Consider the following 18,114-nt stretch of genomic DNA (forward strand, 5'->3'; position numbering starts at 1 on the left):
CCCCCCAAAAAAAAATTTAAGTTTGTTTTCTAAAAATATTTTCTACTCACCAACCAAACATGAGAAAATAAATCAAAAATCAACTTGTTTTCCAGGAAAACATTTTCCTTCATACCAAACACACCCCTAGTGCCGTGAGTTCTGTCGCAAAAGGTTCCTCCTTTAGTGAGAAAAAGTAGATAGTGTAAACAGTCGCACACCTGACCAGCTGCATTCATTGCCTTCATGGCGTCACGAACAGTAGGATATTTCTTTGACGCAACAGCACCAAGAATAGCAGACCCCAATAGCACAGATTCATTTTCGCGAGGGAGAATGATAGGGTAACCTGCACAAGACATAATACAGCTTGGAATTGATTAATATATCCAAACACGGAGAAATCTAGGATTATTCAGTACCAATGTTGAAGGCTTCACAGAGATACTGAAAGATAATAAATTGAAATCTATAATACACCCTTTTCAGCAATTGGAAAGCTCGAGGGTAAGTTTAGGATTCACTACCATCCATAGAAGTCTATCACTTCCTAACTTGTTGTTTCAGGTTATTTCCTTCTATTTCACTGTTTACTGTTCTAGGGGAGTTAACCAAGTTGTTGTAGTATACTGGTGAGTATTCCCGCCCATCACGGTGGTGACCAACTGACTGGGGTTCGACCACCGGCAACAAAGAGTTTTTATTTAGCCGACCCAACTTGCTTGGAACTGAGGCGTAGTCGTTGTACTGTTCTAGAGGAAACCCAGCAAGGATATTATGCAAGTTTTGATTTTTTGCATTGGTATCAACAACGAGGATATTAAGCAAGCTTTGTCTACTTTTGCCAGCATCAACAAGGACGGTAGGACAATGAATTTTACAAGTATAGCTAAACAAATACCCAAAAGTTCGATTTGTGAAAGATGCTCTTCTAGACCTAAATGCCAGTTAGCAGCTCCTGAACCACTGGGTAACGCAATAACGTTTTAGCTTTGGTTTTAATTTGCTTCAACTGACTAACTGATTGGGAATGTTGCGTGAGACACAATCTACTAACTAATCTATTTCTTTCAAATGCCCCACTAGAAACATATCATAGTTTCATTTTATAATACCTTGGGAGCTATTGAAACTATTTTAATAAATTTTAGCTCTCATTAATCTTTTGCAATCTATTTATGCAGAGAGTAAATGCATTACATTTTCATCCACTTCATGTATATCACATAACTCATTGATAAATAGCATAAAAAGGGAACGAGCGAGAGAGAGAGAGAGACCAATAATATCTGCATGCTCTTGAACAAATAGGCGATTCTTTGCAAGTCCACCACAGGCAAGTAGTGTGTCAATCTGGACATAAAGAAACAATACAAGGAAGACGATCATTTCAATCAATCCGGTAATTATTGGTTCAGGTATCAAAATGGAAGGCATGTACACTTCATGTTAAAAGCTCTCAGCATAAGAAAAGCAACAAATAGAAGATCAAAGTGATGTTGGTAGTTGAGTGTTGTCTCACTTTCCGCTGGGATAGGCTTGGTGGTAGTTTGGATCACCGTATCTGCATCTACTTTCTTACCAGTAGTATTAGTATTGTTCTAGTAGTTTCTTGTTCTTCAATTTCTGTTAGTATTATTAGTTGTTTCTTGCACTTTGGTTATCATATTATTTATCTGTGAAATGCTATGTAATGTTTTCTTACTATTTGTCATGTCTTCTTCACTTTCGATTTTATGCATCCAAAACTGCTTCGGAATGCTTTCCCTTTCTTTCTTTTCTTTCTTTTCCATTTCTTTATTTGAGCAGAGGATCTATCGAAACAACCTCTTCACCTTCACAAGGTAGGGGTAAGGTCTACGTACACATTGCCCTCCCCAGACCTCATTCATGAAATTACACTGGGTTTTTTGTTTTTTGTTGTTGTAGAAGATCAAAGTGATCAATAAGAAACGTTGAGACACACAAACACTGCTTTATCTAGGTTCTTTCTCAGACACATCCTAACCTCCCACCACTGTTACCAAAAAGCTTACATTATCTTTGCTTTGAATGACTGAGTTTCAACATTCAAAGTCTATTCAAATTTCAAAGATGCATATGCTAGCCAGAAAAGGTTATACAAGTCAACAATAAGGAGAGCTCAAGCATACCAAACTTTACAGGTTTAAAAACTCTTCACTAAACTAACTAAATACAAGTAGTATCAGGAAATGAGTCCTCACCTTGTGTCCATTAGCATTGCAATGCTCTACTATATGGCGGGTTCCATATGCAATGCCCTGTACTGTGGCAAGGTAGAGAAGTGCCAGCTGCTTTTCACTAGTGTCAAGTGTTAAACCAGAAATCATACCTTTTGACTTTGGATCTGCAATAGGGGACCTGAAAGAAATTTTGCATGTAATTTTTTACAGATAGTAGGCAATCAAGGTAAAAAAACAAATTAACCATCCTACTGTACTATACCTGTTGCCATGAAAATCAGGGAGAATATGCATATCATTAGTCAATGCAGCTATAAATGGCGACCCCTCATCTTGCTTCATTGATTCCAGTATCTCATTCAACAAGTCAAATATTGAGATTCCTAGCAAAAGATACAAACTTTTAACTTTTAAGCAGGAGACCACCACAAAAGGAGAGCAAAAAGCAAATTGCATGGGAGTCAAGAAAACTTTGACAAGGAGCACCAGACATATTTACATAAATGCCACATCAAGGTCATCTTACTTCGAGATGCAGCACGATTTGCAAGATGAGGAGATGCAACATGATTCTCAATTATATGGTCTAGCAATGAACCAGTAGCACTCTGCCCTCCTTCAGTAAGCCAGTACTCGGGCACCATCGCTGAAAATATTGCAAAGAGCAAAATGATGGAGCATCATTTGCTTGTAACAAAAGCAATAGCATTTGCAGATAAAAAATGGGAACCCTCCAAGATTAATGTTTCAACTAAATGCAGAACCTAATATCTAACCATAAGCATTTCTTTTACAGCTTTTCAGCATTACAATGTCAGTTTGACTATGCATATCCCGAGAGACATTTACATCATTTGAACAAAAATGGTTTGAAAGAACAACTGTACATTGCAAGTGGAAGTGTACCTGACCAGAAAGGTCCCCAGACTCCAGGTATGAATAATTTTGTCCGGGATACAGCCATGTGGCATGTGGAAGTACCACATACAAGCACCATACGCCTACTTATAGCATCCTCATCAACTTTCAAACATGCAGGAACAATCCGTCAATAAGTAAATATAGTCAATAATATAAGCAAAGATATTTTGATCATTCAACATATCCAGAAGAGTATTCAATAATAACAACCTATAGATTCAGAATCTGATGCAAGCACACTTTCCATTACACCAACACCACCAGCATGAGCATCTATCAGAGCAGTACCTACTGGTGTCCCTGCCATCAAACCCAATTCCTGAAACAGAAAGCAGCACCTTAGTAAAGTAACATTATAGCATGAAGAAGTAAGGTGACTTATAACCGTCAAAATCACAAATGCTTGCATCATTGGGAATGATTGTGTGCTTCTTTTCACTTTTGCTAATAGTCAAGATGCAATGTGATTTTTATAAATACTTCACCTTTGCAGCATGTGGTGTTAAACCTGAACCCAATGCATGACCGGGGAATGCTACACTTCGCCCTGCACATGTTTATTATAAAATCATGAATAAGATAACTAAGCAGTTCTTCAGACTAAAAGATATTCCACTATACGAACAACACAATAAATATTGACCCTTTGCGACAATGTGCCTAAACAGTTCAAAAGATACTTTTTTTTAAGTAGGCAGGTTTTATAAATCTCAATCCATACATAAATTAGAAAACAATACAAAACAAAAAGAAATACACGAAAATGGAACAAAAAAAGAAAATAAATAGGATGCTAAGCAGATCTACCACTGTTTCCCAGGACACGGATCAGTAAATGCTGATGGCAACCTAACATGAAAAAATGCACAAATTTGTGATTTTTCCTCTTCTTTTTTGGTGAGAGAAGACCAATCCCCAAACTAATCCCTAATATATGAGAGGTGACTGTATCTGTTTTCTGAGACTCATTGCTCAACTTTCAAAGACTCTTTCAACAGCCGCACATTGTAGCATGACTTCAAATAAGATGACGAATAGAGATTGACAAGTTTGCAACAAAGTCAGTTCCCTGAAATTTTTTCAAATCATACATTTTAGCAATTTAAGTGAAGCTTCAAAAATACCTATCTTAGCATGATGCCCATCAACAAGATCACCTAAGCCAATCTCCTCCCAGAATCCATCATCCCATCCACAAGATTCCATAGCACAGGAATCTTTCTCATTTATCTGCTGCATGTGTGCATGGCCTAGATATGTCCATTTGCATACAGTGGTGCATAAACTCCTCGTGTCATCTCCTGTTGCTCTAATAAGTTAACAGAATAGATGGCATCACCTCTTCCTGTTGAAACTTCAAGAGTTAAAGTTCAGGAGCTATTTCTTACTTGTATGTTAACCAATCACTTAGATCCATCCACCTAAATACCATCGACCAGGATTCTTGGAGATTTTCCTTCACCCACAAGAGCTGTAAAAGCAATTTTGTATTAACAAGAAGTAGATAGAGCATATCAAGATGTGATGATCAAGGAAGTAATTAAGTAGAAATTTCAAATTTTCCTTTTCGACTTCCTACAGTAGAAAGAAAAGAAGCGTAAAGATGTCAAGAGCAAGCACACAAACAACACATACTTATTCAACTTACTTCATCAAAAAAAAAAATCACATACTTATTTGACTATCAGATTCAGCAGGAAAGTACAGGTGATATCGCTGATATTTATTCATTACTAGGTAAGAAGGTATGCATGTCATCATCCCCAATAACATCACTCTTTCCATACGGTTCCAAAAGTATCCTTCAGGAGCACACAAAAGCAAGTGCATGTTAAGAATTCAACATTGAAAAGCAAATTTCTGACAACCTAACCTCTAAGTCAGTCTCTTTACAGGACAGAACTTATTCTATTGCTTGCTTACTTCTATACTCCTGCACCCTTTTTCTTGGGTAGTGGCAGGAAAGAAGGTGGATGTGGAACGGGGCATAAAAGTTACACACTGAACAAGTGCTGCCCAGATCACCTCATGCCAAGCAACTACCAAGATAAAAGGGGTCATCCACATGAAAACTTCCACAAATTCACCCAACCATCAAAAGTGGAAGCATATAACTACTCTTTCAATGTACCCTACACTATTTAGACAGGTTTCACAGGCTTCTAGCTGAAATAAGTATCTTTTGGCATTCAATTGTGTGATAAATTTCACCTTTGTGGCAAGACAGCCGAGACTAACAAGCATTTAGCTCTACATTATGAAGTAACTACACAAATATGGAACATCTTTCAGCATATCAGATGGATATTGCCAAAAAGTTCCTTAGAATTGTTGAAATGTTGGAACAGGGGAGGAAGTCTTCCGAGACAAAAAGCAGATGGAAGATGTCAAGATGGTACCAGGTTGCATTTGGTGGACTGTTTGGAGGGAAAGAAATCTGAGATGCTTTTTAGGAAAGGATGCTTTTAAAATTTTGGACCGACTTAACTCTAAATTTTAACATATGCCTTGATACTCAAGCTGGTAAAACTTAAGTTTGATAATTTTGAACAACACTAGGATAATGAACAATCACCGAGCCTGAACCAGAACTAGCCAGGAGAATTACCAACGGGGAAAAGGCCCCTGCAAATGGAGCAGTCACTGAAAAACTCACAATCCCACCAGAACGGTCCAGCAGAGACTAGAATATAAAACTAAGAAACAGAGTGAAAATTCTAGCCAGGTGAATGGTGTGAATTAGAATATATCAAAATTGTAGAGGCTCTGATTCTATGTGAAAACAAGAGAAGAGATTCCTGGGATGCATAGATGACTCCATTAAGTAGTATGAGAGGTGTGAAATACCCCGTTCACTTAACATCTCTTCAGTGTGGCACTAACTAATATTTGACTAACTTACCATTAACATTCTAGTAGAAATGTTGCCATAAGGGGTCAGCTAAACTAACCAATACATACTTTAAAAATAAAAAATCTCATTTAGGTAAAAGATCCAAGACATAAGCAGCAGTCCTTCCTACTAGTGTATGTACCTTTGGTGGCTCCATCTCGGGGGATACGCCTCCACCACAATACTGTAGTACAGGTGAATTAGAGGCGTTGATCCTCTCAGCTTGTTTTACAGCTCTATGGTCCATCCACACTATGATGTTTCTTCTAGTATCACCACTCCATGAAACCGTGACAGGTTCACCCTCAGAATCAACAGCAACTGCATAGAGGAATCAATTCATCCATGTTATTTACTACCGTAATTCAGCATGTATACCTCAATCAACACGCCAGACTGATGAACTGCAGAAGCTAGTGAGTATATACCAAGAGAACAAGTAGCAGCGAACCCCAGTCCCTTAACTTCTTCCTTGGAAACATTGCCGAGGTCACATGCCGTTTTTACAGCAGTGCAGATCGCTAACCAAATATCAGTTGAAGATTGCTGAATTCGACAAACCACACAAATGAAATCAGAAGCACAAAGAACTGAGAAGGAAGAAATCAAGCACTACTTCAGCAAAACAGAGTATGGTTTTCTCATTGCTACCTTTTAAAAGCATATTACTATCAAGTAAACATATTGTAACGTGACACAACCAACAAAAGTTGACCAAAAGAGATTGAGAGAAATCAATCATATAGACAAACAACAAAAGGCAAGAACAAGGAATGTCCATTTAAAAATAGTTACAACATCTGACCTCAACACAGTCACCGTCTTTCCATATCTGTATTGGACTACTAGCAGAACCTAGAAGCTTCCCGTCCTCATTAAAGAGACCTGCACTAGATTGTGATCTTAACATTAGTTACATATGACCACTCAGTGCTGAAAATAGTAACAGAAGCTTAACATTTGAGAAGTGATATCATCGAGTCAACATAAAAAAAGAGAAACATAACCAACATCAAACCCCCAGGGAAAAAACCAATTTCACAATTAATTCATACCAACAAGCACCATATTCATAATACTGCAAGATTTCACTCAAAAACAAAACTCACCAAGCACCACATTCATGAGACAGCAAGAATTCATTCAAAAACAAGCACTTCCAGTTCCATCATCCACACCATTAAGTCAACATCAACGCAAAAAAACCATGATTTTTTCACCATAGCCAACCTCAAAACTTCAGGTAAAAATCAACTGTACACTTAATTCGAACAAGCACCATATTCACAATACTGCAACCATTCAAAAGCCAAGTTTTTTCGACATAAACAACCTCAAAACCCCATTAAAAAGCCAACTTTACAGTTAATTCAAACAAGCACCATAATCACAATACTGCAAGCATTCAAAAGACGTGATTTTTTCACCATAAGCAACCTCAAAACCCCATTAAAAAGCCAACTTTACAGTTAATTCAAACAAGCACCATAATCACAATACTGCAAGCATTCAAAAGACGTGATTTTTTCACCATAACCAACCTCAAAACTCCAGGAAGAGAACAACTTTACACTAAATTCTAACAAGCACCATATTCAAAATACTGCAACCATTCAAAAGCCATGATTTTTTCACCATAAGCAACCTCAAAACCCCATTAAAAAAACAATTTTACAGTTAATTCAAACAAGCACCATAATCACAATACAACAAGCATTCAAAAGACGACTTTTTCACAACGACCAACCTCAAACCCCCATAAAAGAATCAATTTCACAATTAATGCACACCAACAAGCACCATATTCACAATACTGCAAGAATTCATTCAACCCCCCCCCCCCCAAGCACCACTTGCACGAGCACTGCCAGTACCAACATCCACACCATTAAGTCAACATCAACACAAAAAAGCCATATTTTTTAACCATAACCAATCTCAAAAACCCCATTAAAAAACAATTTTACAGTTAATTCAAACAAGCACCATAATCACAATACTGCAAGCATCAAAAGACGTGATTTTTTCACCATAACCAACCTCAAAACTCCAGGAAGAGAACAACTTTACACTAAATTCTAACAAGCACCATATTCACAATACTGCAAGAATTCATTCAACCCCCCCCCCCCCAAGCACCACTTGCACGAGCACTGCCAGTACCAACATCCACACCATTAAGTCAACATCAACACAAAAAAGCCATATTTTTTTAACCATAACCAATCTCAAAACCCCATTAAAAAAACCAACTTTACAATTAATTCATGCCAACAAACACCAAACTCACAATACTCAATCAAAAGAGAAAAACCCCACCTGCACGAGCACTGCCAGTACCAACATCCACACCAAGAAACACTGAACGAAACTGCCTAGGAAGGATATTAGTTGTCATTTCCACAGCAAATGAGTTAGAAATTGGAAAAGAATTAAAACGGTAATAGCTATGGCGCTGGTTTTGATGTGTAGAGTCAAGAAGTGGGGTTGTATCTGTCATGGATTTTCTTGAATCCAATTTTTTATCCTTTTTTTCTTTAAAATCCATTTTGTCCTTTTCCTCTTTTTTTTCTTCTCTTTTTTGTTAATTTTGTACTGTCAGTATGATTATATGTATTCTGGATTTGATTTATAAAGATCTGGAAAAAAAAATTGTGAAGAAGAAGATGATGAGAATCTAAATCTGATTATCTCAAATATTATTAATTTTTTTTCTTTTTTTTTGTTTATGGTTAATACAGTATCATTATTTGTTTGTGTTTTTGTGCTTGTCTTGATTTATCATGATAAATATAATAGTGAATATTCACATTTTCAACTTTATGCGGAACTAATTAGTCTATTAAAAAGTCGAATCAATCACTTTTATATGAACTTTCACGTGAATGAAATCGGTGGAATGGTCTCAATTAGGGATGGGATTGCAAGTGTTTATGGATTGAACGAGAATCAAAATGGAGAAATGATTGAATTTATCCGAAACCATGACCTTAAATAAGAGAATATGAATGTCGCCGCATAGAGTATAAGGTTAGTAGATAGTAGAGCGGTGTTGTTGCTTTTCAAGTGTGTAGGCTTGTTGGTGTTGGTGTTGGTGTTGTACTATTCATATTATGCTTGCTTATATTATCTATCATTGTTTGTTGTTTCACATGTTTCAGTTATTGCACTATAGTATTGGGTTGTTCTTGCTTGTTTGTAGGTTAGTTGATTAATGCACAATAATCAACTAATCTTCTATCTTAATTCGCGATCTTCTTACTTCTATCTAAGATCATGTACATAAAATTTAAAATGTGTTAATACTTCTTTCTATATAATAACTTTTCTCAATACATTTTTAATTGATCTCTACCTCACATGACATTCGCTATAAATTGGCAACTCTCACACCTTCTCACTAAGACATCTATCATTTCTCCTTTTCCTATGCCCAAAACCCCAAACAACATAAGAAAAATTTATCCAACAATTTTTTTTACTATTTAACGAAAACAAAACATTAAATATATGCATTTGAATCATATTAAACTAAGAAAATCGTCTATTAACCCTTTCCTGCCCAATATATGAATTTTTTCTTTAATATTAATTATTAAAATATAATTCATTGAAGACCTATTTCGTTAAAATATTTGTATTAATAGATATATATTTCATACAAATATAATTATTTTTACAATTACTATTTACTTTATAAAAATCAATTCTAAAATGAAAAATAATATATGACATAGTGTACAAATAATTATGCATCCATACAAAGTATGAGAAAGGAACGATCGTACTCTAAACAACTTATTTTAGTGTAAACATTATTGATTATTTTCATAATTCGAACCTACGATTTATAACACATTTTTAAAAGTTTGGTGTATTTTCCAAATTTAAGAGCCGCTGTATCGCTGACCTTAGTAGCCCACCTACACACATTTTTGTTAAAAATAAATTTAAATACTAATAAAACAGAAAAACAGAAAAAAGGAAAAAAAATCCTTCATTTTTATAGCATCTTTTGTCTGCCCAATTTCGTACTCGAAAAGCCACCTTCCGCCGCCCCTTTCCGGTTGCTTCCTTTCACCGGAGAAGAAGATAAAAATCATGACTTATGCTACTCACGTTCTTCGTCACTCCAAAAAGGTGCAGATTCAGATTTTTTTGTTTTTTTGTTTATGTAATTTTGAATCCCTAAAATCTACGATTGTTTGATTGACGTGATCTGTAATTACTTGTGGAGGTGCGGCATTTTATAGTCAATATGAGTGTTTTTGTTTTCTTCATTGAGATAGGCTTGTTATTGGTTATGTTTGATTTTGTATGAGATTTGGGAATCGGAGCTTAAATTTTGTGGTTGTAGTTGAGATATGAATTTTATGAATTTGGAGTTGGTGTGATTTATATTGATGTTAGGTTGAATGAGCTGGATGCATTTTCTCATGACTGGAAATTTGATAGTCAGAAGATGGTTTAGTGCTCATACTTAGATGAAAGGTGCATTTTGCACCTCTGGATTATTCCACCAGGTACCTGTTGTCTTCCACCAGCAAGTCTGAGCACCTAAGGCTTAAGGAGATTGGAAGAAATTGACTAGTATTTATTTGAACCTGAGACCTCATGGTTCTCGTCCTACTTTATTGGACGCTAGGCTATACACTTGGGTGCGAAAAGGAAAATGTTTTTATTTTGTTGTAGCAGTTTTACTAGGCCACACCGTTGGGTGCAAAAAGGAGAAACTTTTTATTTTGTTGTAGCAGTTTACTAGGCCACACTGTTGGATGCAAAAAAAAGATATCTTTTTATTTTGTTGATAGCAGTTTTTGTCTTTTAAACTCTTGGTATATGGCTTGCTACTTGATATTAGTCATATGGTGAAATCACTCTGAATCTTAAGCAACTTGGCCAAACCATTTCGTTCATGGAAATAGAACATACTTGCTATATGTATTTAGTTGTTTTTTCCAGTCCCTCGTCTTTCCTTTCTAGGTAATAAGTATTCCATCTTCTTCCGCGGTGTTAAAAAAGGAGAAAACAAAGGGATATACTTTAACCTCAATGAGAAAATAAATTGGAGCACCTAACAACACATCTTCACAGACCAAGAACAATTATATACTTAGGGTGCAGCTAATTCAGGTCATTTCTTTCAAATGCCATAGCCTAATCTAAGTCATTTACTGTCATAAAAAATCTAAGTCATTTACCTGGTATTTCCCTTAGAACATCCAAATGTGTGTGAATTGTTCCAGAACCTGTTCATCTCATTTTCTTCTGTTTCCCTTGCTTTCAAATTATTTGCAGATCGGGAGTTCTTCGAACTTGATACGACATGACTCTGCTGTTCTTGTCCGTTGGTTTAGTAATGGCATGAGGCCTTCTATGGAGAAGGGAGATGGTAAGTTAGTAGATTTAATTATTGTTATGTTTGTCATTGGTTACTTATTTTTCTTGTTATTGGCTCTTGCATTGTCTGTTATTGGTGATATTTTTAATTTTTTTGTATTTCATTATCCAAATATGTGTGGCTTTTACAGATATTTTAAGGTGCCAGTCTGGTCTCATATCCGGAGAGAGACACAACATTCCTAAGTCCTTCAATAGATGCTACTCAGGTTCAGCTGTCTCCAACAACAGTTGTAGAACAGTATCTCCCAGGGTTGTGACTAAACCTCTATTTCTTTGTCACCCTTCTTTTACCTGTTGAATTTCGAGCAGCAATATTTACATAAAGTTATCTTAATGTGCTTCTAACCATAGATGTCATGTGGAAATGCTCTGAGAACTACAATTGCTCCATGCACCTCCACCGGTAGCATGTCTTTCATTAGAAGGTCTTCGGGGTTTGTTCTGTGGCTTACTACTGCCTTTTTATTTTTTTTAAAAATGAAGATAATATTTGATCATTCTCTTAAAGCAGATTCTGATTTGTCTTCTTTGTGTCAGATCACAAGCGCCTTCAAGGAGGGGTTTCTCCAGTGCTTCAGGTACTTGTTTTTAGTGTCATTTTAGCATTTGGCTATTTACTTAGAAACTCTGTCCTCAGGGCTCCTCCAAACTGCTTATAAACCATTCTTTATTTTAGTGAGCATTTATCTAGTTGCTGCAACTTTAGTTCCTATTATCGGTTAAGGTTCATCGGACAACGTCATGTCAATGCACACTGAGTAAGTCATTTTTCATTGTCATTTTCCCTATTTACTACTTAGTTGTACTCTATAAATGCTGATTGATACATTGAAGATCTGGCTGAAATTTTCGAATGTGAAGTTGAATAGTTCTCCAACTGTATATTTAGGTCTGTCGCTTGCCAACTGTAAAGTTGAATAGTTTTCCAACTCAACTTTCGGATGTAAAGTTTTCTTTATTTTCTTGAACTCTGTGCCAAATCTAAACCTGGCAAACAAATTGAAACAAAGGGAGTAATTTAGAGATTTGCAAGGGGGTCATTGGCAATTGTGAGAAGAAATAGTACCTGTTCTTTGGAAGGAAGACTGGCTTTGGTGAATAGTGTCTTGGATGGTATTCCCACATATTTAATGTCACTATCCCCATCCCAAAGATTGTAGAAAAAAAAACAGGTTCCAAAGGTAGCTCAGAAAGAAAAAAAATCATTTAGTAAAGTGGAAAGAGGTTATGAAAGATAAAAGGGGGAGGAATGGTCATTAAGAACCTCAAGCCACAGAACAAGAATCTTCCTTGCAAATGGCTTTGGAGGTTAAATGATAGCAGGGAAGACATATGGAAGGAAGTTGTTATGACTAATTATGGGAAGTTGGATCACTGAAAGCCCAGACAATCTGGAAACATATATATTGTGGGATGAATTCCAGAAATCTGTTAAGCTGATTGGAAATGAGAAGTTAATTTGGATGGATAACTGGTCGGATATGGGGAGTTTGAAGGATGAATTTCCAGTCCTGTATAGTTTAGCTTTGTATTATGACTCTCATGGTGGCTGATTGTTTGAATAACATGGGTGACTGATACAATTTAGGAAGTAGATGATATCAGTAGATTATTGGGTCTGCTGGGACCAGTTACTGGATGTTGCAAAGAGGGATTCACAGATTTGTCTGGCAAGTAAAAACGAACTTTTACTGTTACGAGTGCATATATGTAGTTGCAAAAGAAACTTGGAGGCTCATTGACCTTGGAAATTGATCCAGAGAGCAAAAGCACGTCCCAGGATTGCTTGTTTTGGATGGATAGCAGCACTTGCAGCTAAGAATTTATGCATGGATACTCTTCAGAGAAGAGTAATGACAATATGCAGCAGATGTTTCTTCGCTGAAAGATCAGCGGAGACCAGTAATCTTTTACTTCTACATTGTGACCAGACATGACAGATTTGGGCAATTTTCCTGGGAGTATTTGGAGTGTATTGAATGTTATCCAAGGATGTGAAGAGTCTAATACAACGCTGGCATGGATATATTGTTGATTGCATGCAGAAACAGATCTGGAGAACAGCCCATTGTGCATCATATGGACTATATGGCTAGAAAGGAGTAAGAGATGTTTCGAAGAGAAAAAATAGAACTTATCTTTTGTAAAATATAGATGCTTTCATTATTTGTATGTATATGGTGTAAGGAGAACATGTTAGAAAAGTTAGCACACCTTCCAGGCGTTTGAACTCCTTGGTGAAAAGATTGTATTGGAGTCATTGTTACTCTTTTTCTTGCTGTAATTTTGCAGTACCTCCTTGATACTATCTTGAATAATAGTACCTCACCTTATACAAGAAATTGCTAAAGGGATCCTTCTTATCCTTAGTTGGTTTAATTTGGAAACATGGAACCAAAGAGGGAGAACCCTCGATTTTGGAGTCAAATTAACCTGGCATCTTCTCTGTTTCAGATCTTCCTCCACACCAAGCGATTGGGATGCCTTCTCTTTCACCTACAATGACAGAGGTATATAACTTCTCTCACTAAATCTCTTCGAGAATCATTATTTCTTTACACTTATGTTTGTTTTAGCGCCTTAGCTGTTCGATACTTATGATGCAGGGAAATATTGCCAGATGGTTAAAGAAAGAGGGTGATAAAGTTTCTCCTGGTGAAGTGCTCTGTGAAGTGGAAACAGTAGGATTATTTTTAGCTGCTGTTATCATGATGTGCTAAGGGAGAGTTCTCCCTTATGTGTCTTAGCTTCTGGATTCTGGTATTCACACTACTCATTCATACCCGTAGGATAAAGCAACAGTGGAGATGGAGTGCATGGAAGAAGGATATCTAGCTAAGATTCTTCACGGAGACGGAGCAAGCAGTATCAAAGTTGGAGAGGTATTGATGATTAAAAATTTCAATTGAGAGTACCAATTGTGGAGTGTTGTATCTTGGTGTTAGATAATTTGGACTTCACGCCATGTGGTATCACTTGTTTATTCAGGACCTCCACTGTGTCGATGTAACATCTATACGTACTTGTATAGATCGGCTTCTTTATAGTTGATGCATCACACATCACTTTCTAATGCTTGGTTCTTCTAGTTCCCACATTTGACTTATATTCTAGTTGGTACTTCGTTTCTAGGCTGGCGCTTTGCTGAACCTTTGATACTTTAGCTGATAGCTGAATAATGAAACTGACAATTCCTCTATTTGCATCAGTTCAATCACAATATGCTCCTAACCTCATATAATTGACCTAGCAGAAATTTCTTTCCTTTGTGAATTTCATTGTGCCTTGAGCTACATGCCAACAAAAGCTACATCATTGTGAGAATTAATTATAAAAAAATTGATGAATGTTGAAAATTCTGTAGGTGATCGCTGTTACTGTTGAAGAGGAAGATGACATTGCAAAATTTAAAGATTACCAGCCTTCAACATCAGATGCCACGCCTTCACCAAAAGCTCCTGCTTCTCCACCTCCTCCCAAAGAAGAGGTTGCCGAGAAACCTGTTACTCCATCACAGCCAAAAGTTTCTAAACCTAGTGCGGCGGATCGCATTTTTGCTAGTCCGCTAGCTAGGAAAATTGCGGAAGATCACAATGTACTTATTTTCTTCAGTTAAATTTGTTTTGATAATATGATTCAGGTTACATGTTTTAGCCTTGAGGGTAAATCTGCATTTGTATGAACATGAACAGATACCTCTCACAAACATCAAAGGAACAGGTCCTGAGGGACGTATCGTGAAAGCTGATATTGATGATTATCTTGGTAACCTTCTTCCTAGTCTGCATCTATACTTATATGCTAGTTGATGTTACTGTTGGTTTTATGTCACTGAACATATTTCCTTCTTTCTCTTATGGAAGGAAAGATTTCCCTAAAAAGTTGTGATATGGTCGTAGAAGAATCAATAATCTTTTTTTCCCCTTGATCATGTAGCGTCACGCGGAAAGGATGCCCCTGCAGCAGCTCCCAAGGCTGACACATCTCTAGATTACATGGATATTCCTGTTGCACAGATCAGAAAGGTACTATTTACACCTCTAGGGGATGAATCCTCATGTTCCCAGAATTAGTCAATTTTAGATGCTTGTTCGTGTTATCTCCAATTTATCCCTTGTATGAAGTGTTTGGTATACTTTTTGTTTACCCACTTCTTTTACAAGCACAAGGTTTTGTCCTATTTATACCAGTTTTGGTGTAATCTGTGCAGGTGACAGCTTCTAGGTTGCTGTTGTCAAAGCAAACCATTCCCCATTACTATTTGACTGTTGATACATGCGTCGACAAACTTATAGAGTGAGTATTACTTTTATTGTCCAACAGCCAAATTTTATTTTTTTCTGTTATTTATCTTGCTCGTTGCTTGGTCCGCAGACTGAGGAGCAGGCTCAATTCATTGCAAGAGGCTTCAGGAGGAAAGAAGTTATCTGTTAATGATCTTGTAATAAAGGTAAGAAATACTCCATTAAGATCCACTGTACCACCTGACAAGGAAAAAGGAAAAGAAAGCCATGGTCTTGTTATCTCATCTCAATGAGACAATTCCAGCGTTCTTTTTGTATTTTCATGGAGGGTCCAGAAAAGAGAGAAAAGGTCTTGTCAAAAAACAAAGACAGAGAGAGAGTGACTATGCATGGACCTTTGTGCCAAAATTGGAGCTGGAATCTCGTCTATTTCTCGCATAAGAAGTCTGAGTAATTCCTAACTTGCTTTCTTAATTGCTGCACCTTGTCAAAAAACAGTTGCTCCTCTGTCCCACAATATATATGACATTTAGAACTATTTCGAAGTCGAACAAATTTTTCTGGATAATAAATATATTTAACTGTAAAAAGTGTTTCAATTGATTGACAAAGAGTTTCAACTTTCAGTTGTACTTTTAATATTAGTTTCTAAATATGTAAATTTCACACTTGTGTTGAAGAAATCAAATGTCTGAATGTGAACTGATACTTGGGTCTTTTGACCACTGTTTCGACGTCATTTTATATTTTTCTTTTTTTGAATGGAAGTAGTACATTATACAGGATGTATAAGAGATATTGTCATCTGTTATTTATAGTGACCTTTCTCAGAGAGAGATGACCTGGGTAATTAACTTCATTGCAGGCTGCTGCTTTGGCTCTTCGAAAAGTTCCTCAGTGCAACAGTTCATGGACCAATGACTACATTCGTCAGTAAGTGAAATACATGAAGTGAGAAGACTTCTCTAGTTTGCAATGTAAATTAATAGTGCATTCTTTCTTGCAAACACAGGTATCACAATGTAAATATCAATGTAGCAGTGCAGACTGACAATGGTCTTTATGTTCCTGTCGTCCGGGTTTGTTCTCATCCCAGTCTAGTGCTTATAATTGGATGTTTCTTGATTCAGACTACCAGTTATATTTCATGTTGGAAAATCTGTGCTGTTGGCAGGATGCTGATAAGAAAGGTTTATCCACTATTTCCGAGGAAGTGAAGAACTTAGCCCAGAAAGCAAAAGAGAACAGCTTAAAACCACAGGATTATGAGGTGGGCATTGCAGTTAAATATCTTCTTTTTCATTGGACAGAAATTCAATTCATTTTTTTCTTATTTCACAGGGTGGGACATTCACCGTCAGCAATTTGGGAGGGCCTTTTGGCATTAAACAGTTCTGTGCCATCATTAACCCTCCACAATCAGCCATCCTAGCAGTTGGATCTGGTAAGTTTGCATCTCATTGAATTGTTTTGTTTCAGTGAGGATATCTTGTGCTCATCATTGCTTCTTCTTGAACAGCTGAGAAAAGGGTGCTTCCAGGATCCAGTGAAGGCCAGTATAAGTTTGCCAGTATGATGTCTGTTACATTGAGCTGTGATCACCGGGTGATTGATGGTGAGTGACTTTAGATAGTGGGTTCTTCATATCCTCTTTTTAAAAAACAATTCACAGTTAACCTTTAATAATTTCCTTTTGTCTAGGCGCAATTGGTGCAGAATGGCTCAAAGCATTCAAAGGCTACATAGAGAGTCCCGAGTCTATGTTACTGTAGATTGATACTTCCTTTTTTTGGTCGATCCTTTGAATTCTTCTCGTTTTCCTCAACAAAATGGGATGTACTTGGATGTATGATAAATGGGATTTTACGTACCATGGCCCGATCTTATTGCTTGATATAAGCATCTTTATTAGGGAAAGTGGCTGAACAACTTGGGAATAAATGAGGCTGCAAGGCTAATGTATCATTGATTTAGGCTTTTCGATGCAGAGTGTAAACCTCCAGTTTTTTGCTCGAGATCATTGAGTTGATTATCTGTCTGAAGTAGATGGAATACTTGCTGTAAATTCATTTAAAAAAAATAAGATTCATTAATCTCTTAAGTTTTGAGATGCATCAACATGAGTCTGTTGCTTGAATCCTTGATTATCTTCTTGGTTGACATAAGCCAGATTTATCTGTTGGCTTTGATATTGTTCTTCTGTCTGTTTGAATCCTTGATAAAGTTGCACAATGATCGCATTGAACCTTGTGCAATCAAATTATGGTCGTTTGATGGACTTGAATAAGAAAATAAAGTTGTACCTTACTATCAAGTTATAGCTTTTGATAAGCGTTTGATCCTAATACGCATAATATAATTTGTTTTATTCACTCAATCTTTGCCATACTAATAAAAAGACATACAACAATAAGCAAATTTAGTGCATCAACACCTGTTTTATTCAGACTCCCCAAAAAATGTTGCAGCA

The 18,114-nt window shown here is 36.6% G+C and overlaps 2 protein-coding genes across 3 annotated transcripts in view; one reads left to right on the top strand and one right to left on the bottom strand.

Annotated features, from left to right (window-relative positions):
• LOC102578760 (FGGY carbohydrate kinase domain-containing protein) overlaps window positions 1–8,693 on the bottom strand; it is an 11,364-nt gene extending 2,671 nt beyond the window's left edge. The window contains exons 1-14 of the mRNA XM_006366119.2: window positions 8,317–8,693; window positions 6,803–6,882; window positions 6,426–6,543; window positions 6,140–6,318; window positions 4,493–4,575; window positions 4,229–4,413; window positions 3,590–3,651; window positions 3,315–3,423; window positions 3,090–3,206; window positions 2,710–2,829; window positions 2,446–2,566; window positions 2,205–2,361; window positions 1,260–1,332; window positions 201–328 (exon numbers count right to left, since the gene is read on the bottom strand). Of these exons, the coding sequence (XP_006366181.2) occupies window positions 201–328; window positions 1,260–1,332; window positions 2,205–2,361; window positions 2,446–2,566; window positions 2,710–2,829; window positions 3,090–3,206; window positions 3,315–3,423; window positions 3,590–3,651; window positions 4,229–4,413; window positions 4,493–4,575; window positions 6,140–6,318; window positions 6,426–6,543; window positions 6,803–6,882; window positions 8,317–8,545 (1,761 nt within the window). The 5' untranslated portion in view covers window positions 8,546–8,693. The remainder of the gene's footprint in view (window positions 1–200; window positions 329–1,259; window positions 1,333–2,204; window positions 2,362–2,445; window positions 2,567–2,709; window positions 2,830–3,089; window positions 3,207–3,314; window positions 3,424–3,589; window positions 3,652–4,228; window positions 4,414–4,492; window positions 4,576–6,139; window positions 6,319–6,425; window positions 6,544–6,802; window positions 6,883–8,316) is intronic.
• A 1,274-nt stretch (window positions 8,694–9,967) lies between these two features.
• Window positions 9,968–17,830, top strand: LOC102579301 (dihydrolipoyllysine-residue acetyltransferase component 2 of pyruvate dehydrogenase complex, mitochondrial-like). Of its 2 annotated transcripts, none has more exons than XM_015304778.1 (19): window positions 9,968–10,137; window positions 11,296–11,389; window positions 11,529–11,650; window positions 11,752–11,825; window positions 11,938–11,978; window positions 13,855–13,910; window positions 14,007–14,081; window positions 14,190–14,282; window positions 14,765–14,995; window positions 15,093–15,165; window positions 15,337–15,425; window positions 15,611–15,696; window positions 15,775–15,850; window positions 16,510–16,577; window positions 16,657–16,723; window positions 16,819–16,914; window positions 16,986–17,088; window positions 17,164–17,259; window positions 17,346–17,830. In XM_015304778.1, exons 1-19 carry the CDS (start codon window positions 10,099–10,101, stop codon window positions 17,414–17,416), a joined length of 1,650 nt encoding a protein of 549 aa, XP_015160264.1. In that variant the 5' UTR covers window positions 9,968–10,098; the 3' UTR covers window positions 17,417–17,830. The 2 variants fall into 2 exon arrangements, with proteins under 2 accessions (XP_015160264.1, XP_006366183.1); XM_006366121.2 differs by having other exon boundaries at window positions 9,969–10,137; window positions 11,752–11,834.
• The last annotated feature ends 284 nt before the right edge of the window (window positions 17,831–18,114 follow it).

This window comes from Solanum tuberosum, unplaced genomic scaffold (assembly GCF_000226075.1).
Source record: "Solanum tuberosum cultivar DM 1-3 516 R44 unplaced genomic scaffold, SolTub_3.0 scf00613, whole genome shotgun sequence".
In the NCBI taxonomy this organism is placed as follows: domain Eukaryota; kingdom Viridiplantae; phylum Streptophyta; class Magnoliopsida; order Solanales; family Solanaceae; genus Solanum; species Solanum tuberosum.

Excerpts from the sequence above, each read along its gene's own strand:
- LOC102579301 (XM_006366121.2), top strand. The coding sequence starts at position 10,099 with ATGACTTATGCTACTCACGTTCTTCGTCACTCCAAAAAG. Across the intron at positions 15,166-15,336 it reads TGATATTGATGATTATCTTG|CGTCACGCGGAAAGGATGCC; the intron begins GTAACCTTCTTC and ends TTGATCATGTAG. Across the intron at positions 16,578-16,656 it reads ACCAATGACTACATTCGTCA|GTATCACAATGTAAATATCA; the intron begins GTAAGTGAAATA and ends TTGCAAACACAG.